This window comes from Taurulus bubalis, assembly GCF_910589615.1.
Source record: "Taurulus bubalis genome assembly, chromosome: 8".
Classification (NCBI taxonomy): Eukaryota; Metazoa; Chordata; class Actinopteri; order Perciformes; family Cottidae; genus Taurulus; species Taurulus bubalis.
The window spans coordinates 9,133,353-9,148,071 of record NC_136596.1 but is presented as its reverse complement, the minus strand read 5'-3'; the positions used below and the strand labels follow the sequence as shown (position 1 = coordinate 9,148,071).

The 14,719-nt window shown below is 39.2% G+C and overlaps 1 protein-coding gene across 1 annotated transcript; it reads left to right on the top strand.

Annotated features, from left to right (window-relative positions):
• Positions 1 to 4,364: 4,364 nt before the first annotated feature.
• Positions 4,365 to 9,193, top strand: wdr31 (WD repeat domain 31; the record flags this gene model as incomplete). Its single annotated transcript, XM_079222130.1, has 9 exons — positions 4,365 to 4,428; positions 4,934 to 5,066; positions 5,548 to 5,622; positions 5,729 to 5,873; positions 6,640 to 6,740; positions 6,941 to 7,008; positions 7,241 to 7,382; positions 8,703 to 8,865; positions 8,991 to 9,193. The coding sequence occupies exons 1-9, from the start codon at positions 4,382 to 4,384 to the stop codon at positions 9,191 to 9,193; spliced, it is 1,077 nt and encodes a 358-aa protein (XP_079078256.1). The 5' UTR covers positions 4,365 to 4,381.
• Positions 9,194 to 14,719: the final 5,526 nt, after the last annotated feature.

The following is a 14,719-nucleotide window of genomic DNA, read 5'->3' as shown; positions in this document are numbered from 1 at the left end:
ATAGTCCTATGCAGTCCAGCAAATATGATTATGTTGACGTTTTTGTGGCGACATTGTTTTGGATTGGTATCGTGAAGACGGCCTTAAGATGTAGATCACAATATTATACATTCCATACATTTGTATTGCAGTTGTATTACATTGTGTTGTACATGTGTCCTTTAAATTGTACCCTATGTAACTGTACATCATCTGTGCCATACGCCTTTAACAAACTGGAGAGTTACACAGCAGTTGTTAGTCATATTATTCTAACAATAGGCCCACACACTTACAGATTGATGAAATGATAAGTGGATGGATGGATAGATGGATGTTAGAGGCCATATCATGTATCCACAGTTGTTCCATTATGATCATCCCGGCTGTTCTTGTCTGATCCATTATTGCTATCAGTGTCTTTTTTTACTTTTGCCTTTTCCACAACCAAACATTTGGCTATACTTGTGATTGAAAGGACAGCCAATCATGTTATAAGTCAACACTTTATTGTGTGAGCTGTTTTGTTTTGGGTCTTGGGCCGACAGTGGACTTCTTAGGGCCCATCTAATGAGAGCACGTGAGCCTGGGTCCCAAGCAACATAATTCCTCATTTGGATCCCATTCAGATTACGGTCCAGAGCCACGAGGGCTGCGCTGCTTTATAGGCCGGTTTTGGTTTAACGGCACGTGTTCAAGGACTGCCTGGGAAAAACGCATCCTGCTTGATCTACTGAAAACATTAGGACAACTTTATGCACCATATTATTATCTAGATCAAGTAAGACTTGTATTTGTAAAAACTACTTTTTCTCTGCACGTAAAACACACATTTGCAAGCAAAGTCAACTTAATATTATTTTATGGATCGAGCAAAACTAGTATTCCACTATTATTTTAGCCCGATTCCTAAAAGTGTTGGAGAAAATTATGCAGTCCATTCTAGTTTCTATGTTAGGATGTTATTATTAGGACAGCTGTCTCAGGTGTTTGTTTGAGCCTGAACGAGCCAGGACAGTCTTGGTGTTACTCATGGATTTTTTTTTAACGTCGTACTAACAAGATCATTGTTTATCAGGTGGGTGTACCTAAAGATGGGCTGTGATTATGTAAATACATCTTTTATTGGGAACCATTAACTTTCATATAAAGATACACACTTTTTGTATTATAAATATTGATTTAATTATGCTACATTTATATCCGCCCAGATTTTGTATGTGTTGCCACCTTTGTTTCATGGTGGGTCACATGCTGTGTTCCACCTGTAACACTGACTCGGTTATAAATAATGTCTGGGCACTGTTTTGCTTCTTATTTTGGGAAATATCCACACTCGATGTACATTATCTAAAACATTCAAATGGTTTCATAAATCTTAGTCTGATTAGCAGATGGATATTTGCAGAGCAAAGGTCAAGATATTTTAACTGCTCCATAAAAGATCTACATTACTACAGCATACTCTCAGTGCTTTCAGCAATGTGTGACATATAGCTCTAGGCTACATACGTCTATGTGGGTGAGGCAAATGGATCTTGCACCATCAAGTCAGACATAGGGATTAAAGTGAAGTTAACAAAGCATATATACACTGACATATCAGCAGTGAATAAAGAACAGTTCAGCAGACAAACTTGGAAATGGACTTCTGTTTTTACCTGCAGGGACATGTGTCGGAAAACCTTTATGTTGCTGTCTCCACTGTACACACAAATAAAATACTACTGAGCATAGTATCTGGAATAGATAGTCACACATACTCTCATGTGGAAACTACTATCAGAATCAGAATCAGAACCATTTATTGCCAAGTATGTTTCACATACAAGGAATTTGTCATGGCGGGTGGTGCATAACATTAGACAATAAACACAGTGCAAGAAATAGGAACATACTCAATTTACAATATAACATAAAAATAAAGTGCACAGACAAACAGATAACAGTACTTTAAACAAGTGTAATGTAAGTGTAATGTCAAAGTGACAAGTGCATTTAAATATGAAGTATGAAGGGATGTGCAGGAGAGTGACCGGTAGGTAATTGTCTTGTCCTACTAAGCTTTGAAATAAAGTATTTTTTGTAATACCATCATCGTTAGAATCAACATTATGTTGTCACAAAAATGCCCGACAAACTAACTCAACAGTTTAACTGTAGTCATATTCAAATAAACCATTTGCTGCGAACCAAGTTAGAATTAAGGTCATCTCACAAAGGTATTGAACGGTGCTGATTGTAACATAACTAAGTGGCCTATTTAGACCTTTTCAATGTGACATGCCAGTGACTCAGTGCTGCTCGTATTGCATTTGTTTAAATCCAGCTCATATAGACAATGCCTGTCTTCTCTTTCCTGACTTTCTCTTTCTCTTTCCTGACTTTATCTGAGCTACAATGAAGCTCATGAAAAGAGGACATGAAAAGAACAACTGCAAAATAGTTGAATTTGTTTTAGCTGCCCAGGGACCTGTCTGATTCGTCCCAGATTTCAAGTGTAGGGAGCTATTCAACCTGTACCTGTAATGAAGGTCAACGAGCAGTTCTGTAGAGACACCCAGCCACAGGTCAGTGACATTTCAACCGGCCATTTGCGTTTCAGCATAATCTTACTGAAAGATCCCCCAGGAAAAAGTCTAGGAACTCTTGACCACTTTGTTGTCAGACCAGCGAGTTTTGGCTTGTAGCCCTCATCAGTATTATCAACCAGGCGACTGCCCCAGAGCCCTCAAACACATGGCATAAAATACCCCAAGTTACTGGCAGCTGGTTTGGAACATACTTTACGTAATCACAAAATCAATTGACGATGAGAAGGACCTTAAAATGGATTCTACTTTATTACCTGACAAAACAGGGCCAGTCCATTTGTCCACATTTTGCAAAAAGGCCAATGACCTCAATGTCTTTAATAGCAAATTATACACTTTGAAACATTCAGTGTGGTGTTGCTTTCTTTGTGCATAATTGTATTGCAGCCGATATTGTGCTCACATACTATATAGTACATATTTGTGAATGTATTTGTGCTTAATCAGCAATACTATAGATAATGCACAGTGAGAGGGGGTCGATAGGAGGAAATCTAAGCAGCTCATTTTTGCTAGGTGTTCATCTAGCCTTGGGTAGAGTAGATTAGCCCTTGGAAGTCTGGGAAAACACTAAATGGCGTGGTGTACCCATGAATTACAATTCACCTCGTGACCAGAAAAGATGTGCACATGTATTGAATGCAAGTGAATTCTAGACGGGGGACGGTACACGTCCAGAACTGCAACAAAACACCGTGAACGGCAAATCCGACTTTTATTTTGTAAGAGCGCTTTCCGTTACTTCCTTCCTCGTGTCACATGACCTCGCCCCTCGCCTAGATACGAGAAAGCGTCGCTCCGCGGTCGCTACGGAGAGAGGGATGGGTCTGCTGTAGTTTAAAGACACTTCGGTGATGTTTCCCACGCAGTTACAACAACTCTCTGCCATGGCAGTCTGGGGGAAATGCTTTTCGGTCGTTGGGACAACGACTCTGCCAAGTTTCAACGTGTGTATAACCGCGTTTCGGCGCTACTAGCACGTTATCTTGGCATGACCGATAAAGATTAGTGAGCATGCTAGCGAGCTAGCCACAGCCTCAGCATCACGCAGCGACCACACCTGCAGGGGGACAGGTAAGATATCTGGATTCACTCATCCCAGGGCGGCGTACCACATGACTTGTTTTTCTACCAGAAGTAACTGAAGTTTCGGTAAAAATCCTCGGTGTCGTTACGTAATGATTACCAGCACAGTTCATAGCAGGTGTTTTCGAGCGATTAATGCCTTGTGACAGTAATGATGCGGCTCTAATAGGATTGGAGCCCTCTCCTTCCTGTTGATTGTATGAGGAGTACGCCGGGATAACGAGGGAGGAGTTTAGCTGTGCGTGTATGAGAGAAAGCGGCGTTTGCGTGGGAACTCGAGGTTTAATCTCACTTTGACTAGTCTGTCTAAGCCTTATGCAAGATATTTGCTGTAAGAGGCTGTCTACTTAAGTGGCGATGTGCGATGTATGTAGGTGAGCCTTAAATAGTATTAAATAACAATTGCCAGGCAGAGTAAAGCGTACAGTGATACATTTGCAGCGAGCAAAGCCCTTTAGGTTTCCAAGTCAAAGTATTTAGGTCTCAATCTGACTAATTTTGCAATTATGAGATACAACTTCCAAGCTTTTGAACTAAACTCTTATAAAAAAAAGTTCAGGTTTGTAAAGTGACTTTATCTGTTGCCCCTTATCATCACCACCGCTCACTAAAGGCAGGGATAGACATTTATGGACGCAACAATGATTTTTTTTTCTATTTTTTATTTATTTATTTTTGACAATTTCTCTCTGTGTCAGTGTGGCTGCAGGTTCCTAGCAGACATGGGCAAACTACAAAGCAAGTTTCGCAAGAGGTCTGACCTTTACAGGTGAGACATGCACGCTACTGAAACAGGGTCTGTGTCCTTGTATCTACTACATACTAATTAGAACCAGGATTTCACATTGTAGTTGGTTCATACTAGATACAAAATTGATACAAAGTACTATCAAACATGTCAGTATATGCATAGTTCGGTCTTTTTGGATCAGCCGGAACACCGGAGCTACTCACAGATGCAATTTAAAAATGACCCTCAAGTAAATAAGTTTTGGACAGTAGTGAGACGGCTCTTGGAACATTTTAGTGTGAGTATTTTTACTTACGTCCACATGGGAGATGTCATCAACAAATATGGTGACATTATATTTATTTAATTTTTAGAATTCATCTTAAGCAGATGACTTTTAACAGTGCAGCCTGGAAAGGAACACAATATGAGTATGGTATATAATATAATATATATACTGCAGGCTAAAATCTTCTATGGAAATAATTGTCTGAATATGTTAAATTTCCGATTTTTTTTTTTTCTATGTGTGTTTTCTTTGCAGGGCATCTCAGGGGGAGAAGGCAGATCATACCTTTGACAGTCAGGTGATGCAGTATGAACCTGCCCATCAAGGCTCCATCAACACTGTCACCAATCTTAGCCCAGATTTGTGTGTTTCTGGTGGGAGTGACCAGGTAAACTATTCTATGCACTTGTAGTATAGTCTACTCCAAAAATAATAGCATTTTAATGACATTATTATTATTTGCTGATGATTTTTCTCTGCGTTTTAGAAAGGTTCAGTTGATAAATAAACCATGTTAACAGTTTAAAGATCATAAGAATGTCGAATGCTAGAACAAGATAGTTCATGTTTTCAAGTAGATGGTATAAAAAGTCTCATGGATCATAGGGTTGGTGTTTAGATCCACACATCTTCCTGTCCACATCTGAAAGTGTCTTTGGGCAAGACACTGAACCTTAACTTGCTCCCTATGGTCAAGCCAGCGCCTTGCATGGTAGCTCCCTAAATGGGTAAATGAGCGGCAAAAAAATGCTCTGGGTAAATGTATCCATTTACCATTTAATATGCGTGGAAAATCCTTAAACATGTGGTGGTTACTGTGTGCACATGTGTGTGATTGTGTATTTGCATGTGTGTGTCTGCACTTGTAGGCGGTGGTGGTGTATGACTGGAAACAAGGCCGGATGTGTCAGTCCTTCCAGGGTCACAACCGAGAGGTTACCAAGGTAACATCCATACTGTGTCTGCGCAAACTGATAAAGTGATGCTGCTCAGAGCTTTTATGCATACACACAATGTGTCCTCCTAATTCTGCCTTTGTCTATTTGCCAGGTAATGTGCTATCCAGGCAGTACATGGATCTTCAGTGCCTCACGGGACAAGACTGTTCTGATGTGGGACCTAAACCAGGGGGACGAACCCATTCAGGAATTTTGTGGGCATGAATTGGTGGTCAATGGACTAGCCATCAGCCCTGGTACGCGCACGCACACACACACACACACACACACACACACACACACACACACACACACACGCACACGCACACGCACACGCACACAAAATGGGTCTCATCAGTCAGGCGTACCTATTTTAACAGTTTTTGAATCCTTTTCCTTGCTTAAGGTGAAGTCCATACCGTATGCAGTATGTTCTATCTCTGCGCATATGTTTTATTTATCCCAAAACATAACCTATTATCAATAACATACCAATAGTTATACTCCTGCTCAAATCTTTGTTTTGTAGTTGGTTTGGAACATATATCTCTGTTCCTATTGGCAGCCAGTCATTGCAGCAGTAATATGGAGTGATACAAAAACTAAACTGAGAATAAATCCAATTATACTTTAGCATTGTTTGCCAGAAAGTCCACCATCAGGCCTCCAGGGTATAGATAGCATTTGAGATGTGAAAGAGACAAGCTGGATAGTGTTGAAGGCTGAGGGGAATATCTTTGAACTGATCTTATGTCTTAGTTAGTCAAGATGCCACATGTCCTGAATGCAAGCGGTGATACATCTTTTTACTTGACTGGACTATAAGTTTATTATCTCAGTTTAACAACAAGAACAACGCAAGTTCATGTTTGTTTTCATATATTTTAAGGGAAATATTAAACCAGTCCTGGTGGTTTCGAGGCTTTTGCCTGTCAATGTTTTTTTTAATTTCATGCGCAGTCATATATTTAAGATTACTGATCTGCACTGATCACATGGAACTGTTTTTATCGTGATTTGTAGAGGGGAGAAAGCTGTGCACCGGTTCTCGTGACAACTGGATGTGCCTGTGGGATATAGAATCTGCAAAATGTGAACAGAGACACAACGTTTCTAGAAACCTGGTGAGAATAACAGTATGTGCTTTTACGTGCACACAACCTTGTACCAAGAATTGTTTCAAGCACGCTGGATTGCCTTAGGTGTGTACCTGAGCATGTATGAAAAAAGAATCAAATCAATAAGCCTTTCAATCTGACTGTTACGTCTGAGTTCATGCCCTGCAGGCGTTACACTTTTCCATTGTCCTTTCTTCTCTGTCCAGGTGACTCATGTGTGTTGGGTGCCAGGCAGCTCCTCTATAGTCCAGACCTCTGAGGATAAGACCATAAGGTACAGAAAGATGTGCAACTGCAACTATATCTACTACTGTAGATGCACATATGCCATCTGCAGTATTGTATACTGTAAAACCTCTTCTGTATGTGCGGTTTCCATTAAATGACGAGATAATAGTTGTTCAATTTTTGTGCAATGTTCTTACTCTTTCCATTTACTTTTCGGATAAAAAAAGAAGAAGCTTGCACTAGTGTTTCTATAGTAATGTTTTTGTGTATGTGCACAGGGTGTGGGACAGCCGTGCATGGCAGGTAACCAATACTTTCCCAGCCAAGCAATACATCCAGACCCACTGTGATGTTTCTCCAAATGGAAACTACTTGCTGTCCAGTAGCAACGGCTGCGGAGGCCAGGGCTGTGAAGCCACGGTGAGACCACTGGAGGTGTTTGTGTGGTTGTTGGCTGTATAGCGGGAGACGTAAAGATGGAGAATTGGTTGAGGCTGTCAGCAGGTTACCTATTGTCTGAGTTTGTTTCAGTCGATGCAAGACAAACATCATCTGGGATGAAGAATATGTTTATTATTGTAGCTCATAAAGCAGGGAGACTGGTGGCTACTCAGTTAATACCAGTTTTCTTTTTATTTCCTCTCAAAGAAAACAGTACTTAGACATTGCCCTTGTGCAGATAGTCTCTGACTGTTTCCCTTGCAGCTTGAGCCTACAGCTAGAACAGTTTCCTGTCTAATCTGTGTCTTCTAAAAGTAGCAAGAGACGAGTCAAATATGAAGTTAATCCTCTTTGAGTAATTACCAGTGGTTCTGTTGTCCAGTCTAGTAGACAGTAAAGCACATCAAATGTTGGAGCGCACGGATTCTCAACTGTTTGTGACCTAAAGCCCACTTCTGATTGGGGACCGCCTTTCCAAATAAATGGGGAAAAACACAACATGACAAAAAGAAAAGAAAAAACATGAATTGGGCTGTAATTATGTGTTATGCCACTTTCATCTTGTTATGATAATACATAAGTATTCCTCTCACCCTCACCCATCACTGCCTGCCAGTATGAATCTAAATGATATTATGGTATACATGTCATTATTTCCTCACCACAGGCTTGAGAGCCTTTACTGGCTCAGGGATAGGGTTCCACGTCACGTTTTAGTTTCAACAAGTGATCCATTTTGTGTCACTGTACAGAGTTAGCTAGCTAACAGCGGCACAACATGGCTGTCTCTACCTGATGAGGCGCCGTGATGAGTTTTAATTTAACGTTCTTTATTCACATGAGTTCTTGAGTACATTGAGATAATAAGCTTAAGCTGGTTAAAAATAACTACCTTTTTATATTACAAAAACATATTTATTTAATCTGATCAGTTGGTAGTATCACATCCCACTAGGTGACGCTCTGAGGCCACTGTTTGAGAATAGCTGGAAAGGCATTGATCCTTGTCAATTTTCAGGTGGGTGGATGTCAATCTTTCCCTGTTTGTTTTGAGGATTGTACATTTTGTATGTATATTTTAATAGATATGTTAATTTAGTAATATTATTATAATAGTAATACAATATAATAATTGTCATGATTTATTCATACTTAATGTAGTGAAAAAAAGAAAATTTCATTGATTTAATTGATACTTGTTATGGCACAATCTCAGATTCCTCGACTGTCCGATGTTGATAGTTTTGAAACTTCTGACATTGCCATTTGTTCTCAGTGGAGTTGTGTCTGTGTTGTTAGCTCTGGGACCTGCGTCAGCCCGGTTGTAAAGTTGTGGAGTACAGAGGTCATCTCCAGACCGCCGCCTGCTGTATGTTTCTTCCTACGCCTCCTGGTGGCCAAGCTCAGGTAGCAACATCCTCCCATGACGGCTCCGTCAAAATCTGGGATCAGAACACAGCAGGTAACACCCACTAATGGATGGAAACATTGAAAGACGAATTTACTACTATTTACATTTACTATAATTGTTTGGCTGTGTGAGGCTTTTTACACTCACTCTTATCCAACCCTCCCTCCTCTGTTCAGTCTGCTTAGGGACGTTGTTTCTGGATGGTGCTGGTCCACTGGTTTGTCTGGCTCCCACTGACTCCACCAGTCTGCTGTGCGCCAGCTTCAACAGCGGCCTCCATCATATCGAATTGGGCAATGGATCAAACCAGGCTCAGGTTTCCGGGGCGGAGTCAGGTGGAGTTGTTGGCATGGACATCAAAGTTGTGGCACGCTTCTGACAGCCCAGAGGAGCCTGGTGGGACTCAACACCCTGACCTGTGAACAGCCAGCTACTCAGTGAGCGTATCACTGGACTAGGACGTCATGTCGGTTCTTTTTTCTTTTTTTTTTTTTACTATTTTACACATTTCTATTGACATCTTTGCTTTACTAGACTGCCATACAGTGAGGTGACAGAAGAGACAAGGAGGCGCTGATAATGACATGTATGGAGGATGCACCTTTTCATCCAGAAAAGCCACCTGGAAGCCCATCAGAGCTGCTCTTCTGGGAGACTCGTCTGTAAGTCGTATTTCCCGGAGCCCGCTTTGATTGCTGCCTTCATGGACCAAACCAGATGAAACTGTGGATTGCTCTCAGTTTAATAGGCTGCTTCACTTCGGTGGATTTGACGAGATGCTTAATGCACATGTTGTACTGCTTTTATTGGTGAGGTGCATACGTGTTTGGAGGACATCCTGATGCGTCTGGAGTGGTGCTGAAAATGTGGAAGTACTCTTAGAGTCAGGAGGCGTAACAGCAGGAGAATCAGCTATTTGATCAGATGTATTTTTTTCCCCTGGATACAATTTAGTAAATGCAGTCAGACTTGCAGTCTTGTTTGTCAATGTGGAAAGTTATTTTTATAACCAAAACAGAGTAATGGAGTGTGTGTATGTTGATAATACGTAACTGTTCGATTAATTTGTTCTGTAGATTTAACCTTTTGTGTTAGACCAAATGAGAACCTACGACACAAGACTGTATAAACGTTAGCTTTCTTTTTTTTTGGTAGAATTCATTTCATAATAGTTTCTGATATTTTTTAACTGAAGCTGCCTAGCTGGTGTTGGTGCCGATCTTCAATACATTAAATTAGAAAATTACTATGCAAAAAAACCTGAGTAATTCCCTTTTATAAAGTATTGTTTGAATAAACCAATGGGATTATAATATATTGCAAACACAAAAGAAAGCTGCTAACATAAAACCTGCGACAAGTTAAGATTGATTAAAGCATTAGACCTTTTCAATACAGTGTCGCTCTTGTGCTTTTAACAACAGATGTTGAACTACTTTGTTAGGATTAGCAATCCAGGCTGTAGTTTAGCCTGTGACTGCTAATGTTATAATTAGCAACCTTAAGTGGGGGAATTTGGCCAAGAATCACATTATTGTTGAGAGATGCGTTAAACCACTCTTACTCTATTATTATCAATACAAGTGTAAATTTAATATTGATTACTATTTCATACGGTGCTCAGGAATCCACATTCAATAATGAAATATTTTTCAAAAATGTAGGGAACACTACAAGCAGTAGGGAACCAAAGGTTTAATTTCATGAGAATTTTACTGTTTGGGTATTTGTCTCTAAACATCCAGTTAATTTGATCTGTTAGATGCATTATATGAAGCAATAAATAATGTCATAATGTCTGATGAGTAAATCTGGGTCGTGTCTCCTTTTGTCAGCTGAGATTTTTGGTCCCAGACTTGTATTAAATATGCCTCTTACATGTCACTAAATATGAATGCTTGCTTCATCTCATCCAGTAGAGTACGTACTACAGATACATCAACCAGAGACGTATCCCAGTACAAATCAATAGCATGTACTTTGTGTCTGCTGGGACAAAAAAAAGATCTAATAGAAGCAAGTTTCCACCCGAAAGCTGCCGTGTACAACTTAAGTTTTCTATTGCCAGCCGCTGGAGCTCCTTGAGGTTAATTGTTTTGCTCAAGGGCACCGTGACAATCTGTGAAAAGAATGGACTTCATCTGCAACGGCTTTTTTTTTCTTCCCCCAACTCTCAGGCTCCTGAAGATAAAGACATTTGTTCGATTTTCTTTGTCAAGTAAACTGTTAGACATGAGTATCTATTCCAGAATGGGCTTTTAAGCAACACCAAAGATGTACATTGGTGCCATCTAGTGCCAGAAAAGTCCCTTGTTATAAAGTTATTACCAAATTCTACAAAATAAAAGTGTTAATGTGATTCATCAAATAAAAGTCAATATTTAATCTAATTCATCTCAAACCACACGTGTATTAGTTTAAACCGATTCCTGTGACTTTATATTATCCTGTATACTTTAATATTATTGAATCAGAACGTAGACTTTGTAATACTGTGGTGTTTAATTTATGCAAATCGGGACCTCATTTTCAGTGACAAAAAAAAGAGAACCATTTATCCTTCAGCAGGTTTTGATAAAGACACGTTCACACACAGACCAGAGCAGGCAGCACAGTTTGGTGCTTGCCACAGCACTAAAGTACAGACATATTCTGAAACAAAAGAAGTCTAAATATATCAATGAAATGAAAAAACAGATACAAATAACAACAACCTTAAGTTAAAACAAAAAAATATACATTATTGGCACAGCATGTAATAAAAAGCAGGCGACATGGAATAATAGGAACAAGTAGGATACATTACATTTATGGAATTACTAGCCATTCACAGGCAGTTTCAACATAAATTTAATCTGAACGCAACATTTAATCCAGTGCTGAAGTCAACTCAAAGATCCACTGGCATCTTCCAACACCCAAGTAGTAATGGCAAGCAGTACTAACATGCCTAGCTAGTGGCAACTTTAAGTATACAGTTTGTTTTTAAACTGGTTTTGTTTCACAAACTGACACGTTTGTGGTGCTAAATTATGAATACAAACCTTGTGAGCGCTTGTGTGCAAGTTTAAGACACAGTTTCACTCCTCGTCTGAAATACAACACCTGATCGCCAACCCTCAAAATACTGAATCTTTTAAAATTCTAATGCCACCTTTAATGCCATGAACCATTGGAAACTGGGTAGAAACCTTCCTTAAATAACATACATGACAATTACTATTCAATTAACAATTTCACAAATTCCATATTCTGTCATTAGTTAACATACACAGGCCTTTGGCTTCAGACTCAGGACCAAGCCCCTCTTTCAAGTCTGCTTTAAATTATTTAAATTTTAAGATTCCCCAACATGTCAGAGATTAATTCAGGGGACGCGTGTCCAGTTTAGTCTTAAAAGTAATGTGAAACAGATCGTGTGAGAGAATTTGGTCTATACAGTACAGTCAGTTTAAATGTTGACCGTAATACCCAAGACTCATTATATAACCATTCACTGACATAATTAACTTCTAACTCCTCACATCACACAACACATTTTGGATGGGTTCTCTGCCAAGGCAGTAAACATGTACATAATAGAACATAAAAACGGCATGCAAGAAAGTTCAGATTACTTTGGCCATATGGGGGTAGGGAGTCACTGCAGGGATGAACTGGGTGTTTGGTGGGACATTTGTAATCAATTGATACGCATTAAGACACGCTGTATTCAAATAGTAAACAACTTTTGTTTAAGTAAGACTTCATTCGAAGATCAGGATGAATTGCAAGATAATGGGCCCAATACAAATCTGAATCCAGCCATTGTACAAAAACGAGATGTCATGGTAATTATCTGAATGTGCGGATACAAAGCCACAAAGTCCATGTGTCTGGTATTTTGTTGATGGAACACCTTCGTTCTCCAAGAAGAATACTAACACTGCACCCTTCCTAAGTGGAGAAACTACAAAGGAGTGAGGCATAAATGCATCTCACGAATACAGTTGCTGAGGATTTTGTTAAAGTGAGTGTCAAGTGTATAAATACCGGTTGGTTCTTTGGCCTCAGTAATGTCATGAACTAGAAGTGCCCTCTGATGATTTCAACCTTTCTGCAACATGACTGACTTCTGTTAAACTTTATCATGTGAAACTAAACATAAAATTCCCCCTCCCAAATTTGCACAGCATTAGGGTCATTTGTATAAAAATGTGTGTCCAGATTCTATAAATTTAAATTACAAAAAGCTGTGCCAAGGGGAATATGAATAGAGTAAAAAAGAGGTGTTAAACCCAGAGAAGCTAGCAGAGAAACATTTTCTTTTATGCGGCACATGATTAAAAAAAAAAAAAAAGGGTCTTGAAATAATACAAAAAGAAAGACATAAAAAGCCCTATCAAACTAACCAACTCAAGTTGGTAAAAGTGATGCACACCAACCCTGTGTTTAAAGCACAGTTTCAATTTCATGATAAACTGTATAAATCATAAATATCGCATTAAGTTACTGGCAAGTATCACTTTCCACATACTAACATAAAATAAATTAAAAATATATATATGCAGCTTCAAATTTCCAATACCGGGTCAAATGAGCTTGTATTTTTGCCACAGATTCAAAAGGCACTGGACCAAATTCAATCTGTAACAAAGTTGAGATATTGATCCCGCTTACACTTAAGTCCTCATCAAAATATCTATTAAGACATACGTCAAGCCAGTGCGACTCAAAACGACGTAAGTATTGTTTTTATACATTGCTATGCAATTTCAACATGATACAAGAACACAAACTGCACCAATTTATCGACAAGTATTGTAAGTTACCGAGACAGATTTCAAACCAAATCTGAAAAACTGTTAAATGACTCAGAGACAAAGACATGATTTTAAGATTCTTGATATCTCTTTCCCAATTCTATATGCGTGTTGGTTGAGTACCTGAGATATTGCTGCCTCTCTGTATTTCTTCTTAGTCAGATAATGACTTTTTATTTTAATACAGTGCTTTTTGTTTCACAAAACGTGAAAAAACACACACACACACACACACACACACAATATAACGCATTTGCACACACATTCGAGTAGGTCCCCCTGATACACACAAACCCACAGAATGAAAAAGAGGTCCTGATGGCAAACTATTGCCACTACGGGACGGTGACTTCATGAAACAAACTAGATCTACACGATTAACTTCTTGGATGGAAAATGGAATAGATCTTACTATGAACAACTATCTAACATCTTGAGGATGTTTACACAATTGAAATACAATGTTTGAATCGGCCCCCTGCATCATACAACCCCGTCCCTTTCCTATTTCAATAATTTAAAAAAGGGAACAAATGATTGATTTTGGACCTTTGTAAGAACTGCAACCCCCATGTTATTCTCAAGAATAGAAAAAAGAAAAAAAACATACATAAAATATAACTATTCATTTAGCAAAAGCATTGACAATGCTTATCCCAACCCCAAAACTTCAAACCCCAAATTGGGAGTTTTTCCCAAAAGTATTTGAGGCGTAGAACTAGGCCAGCATGAAGAAAACCATGGACATCTCTCTGATAACTTCCTCACAAACGTAGCAAAAACCTTTCAATCAAAGCCTTGAGACAAATGTAACAAAAGAAAAAAAAAAAATTGTTTGGTTGATCTGAGTAAGCGCCAAGTCAACGGTCCACACCTCTGAGGATTTATTTTAGGTATTCTGTAACTAAAATCAACTCAAGCATTTAAAATACTGTTTTCCAAAACTAGTTTTGTCCCCCATCTGACAATAGAGCTGTAAATACCCAGTAGTTGTGTTGCTGCAGACGCGTACAGGAAACACCAACTGCAGCGAGTTGTACTAGAGTTGTACTAGAACTGTACTAGAACCCCCCTCCCTCCCTCCCTCTCCCCCTCGCTGCTAC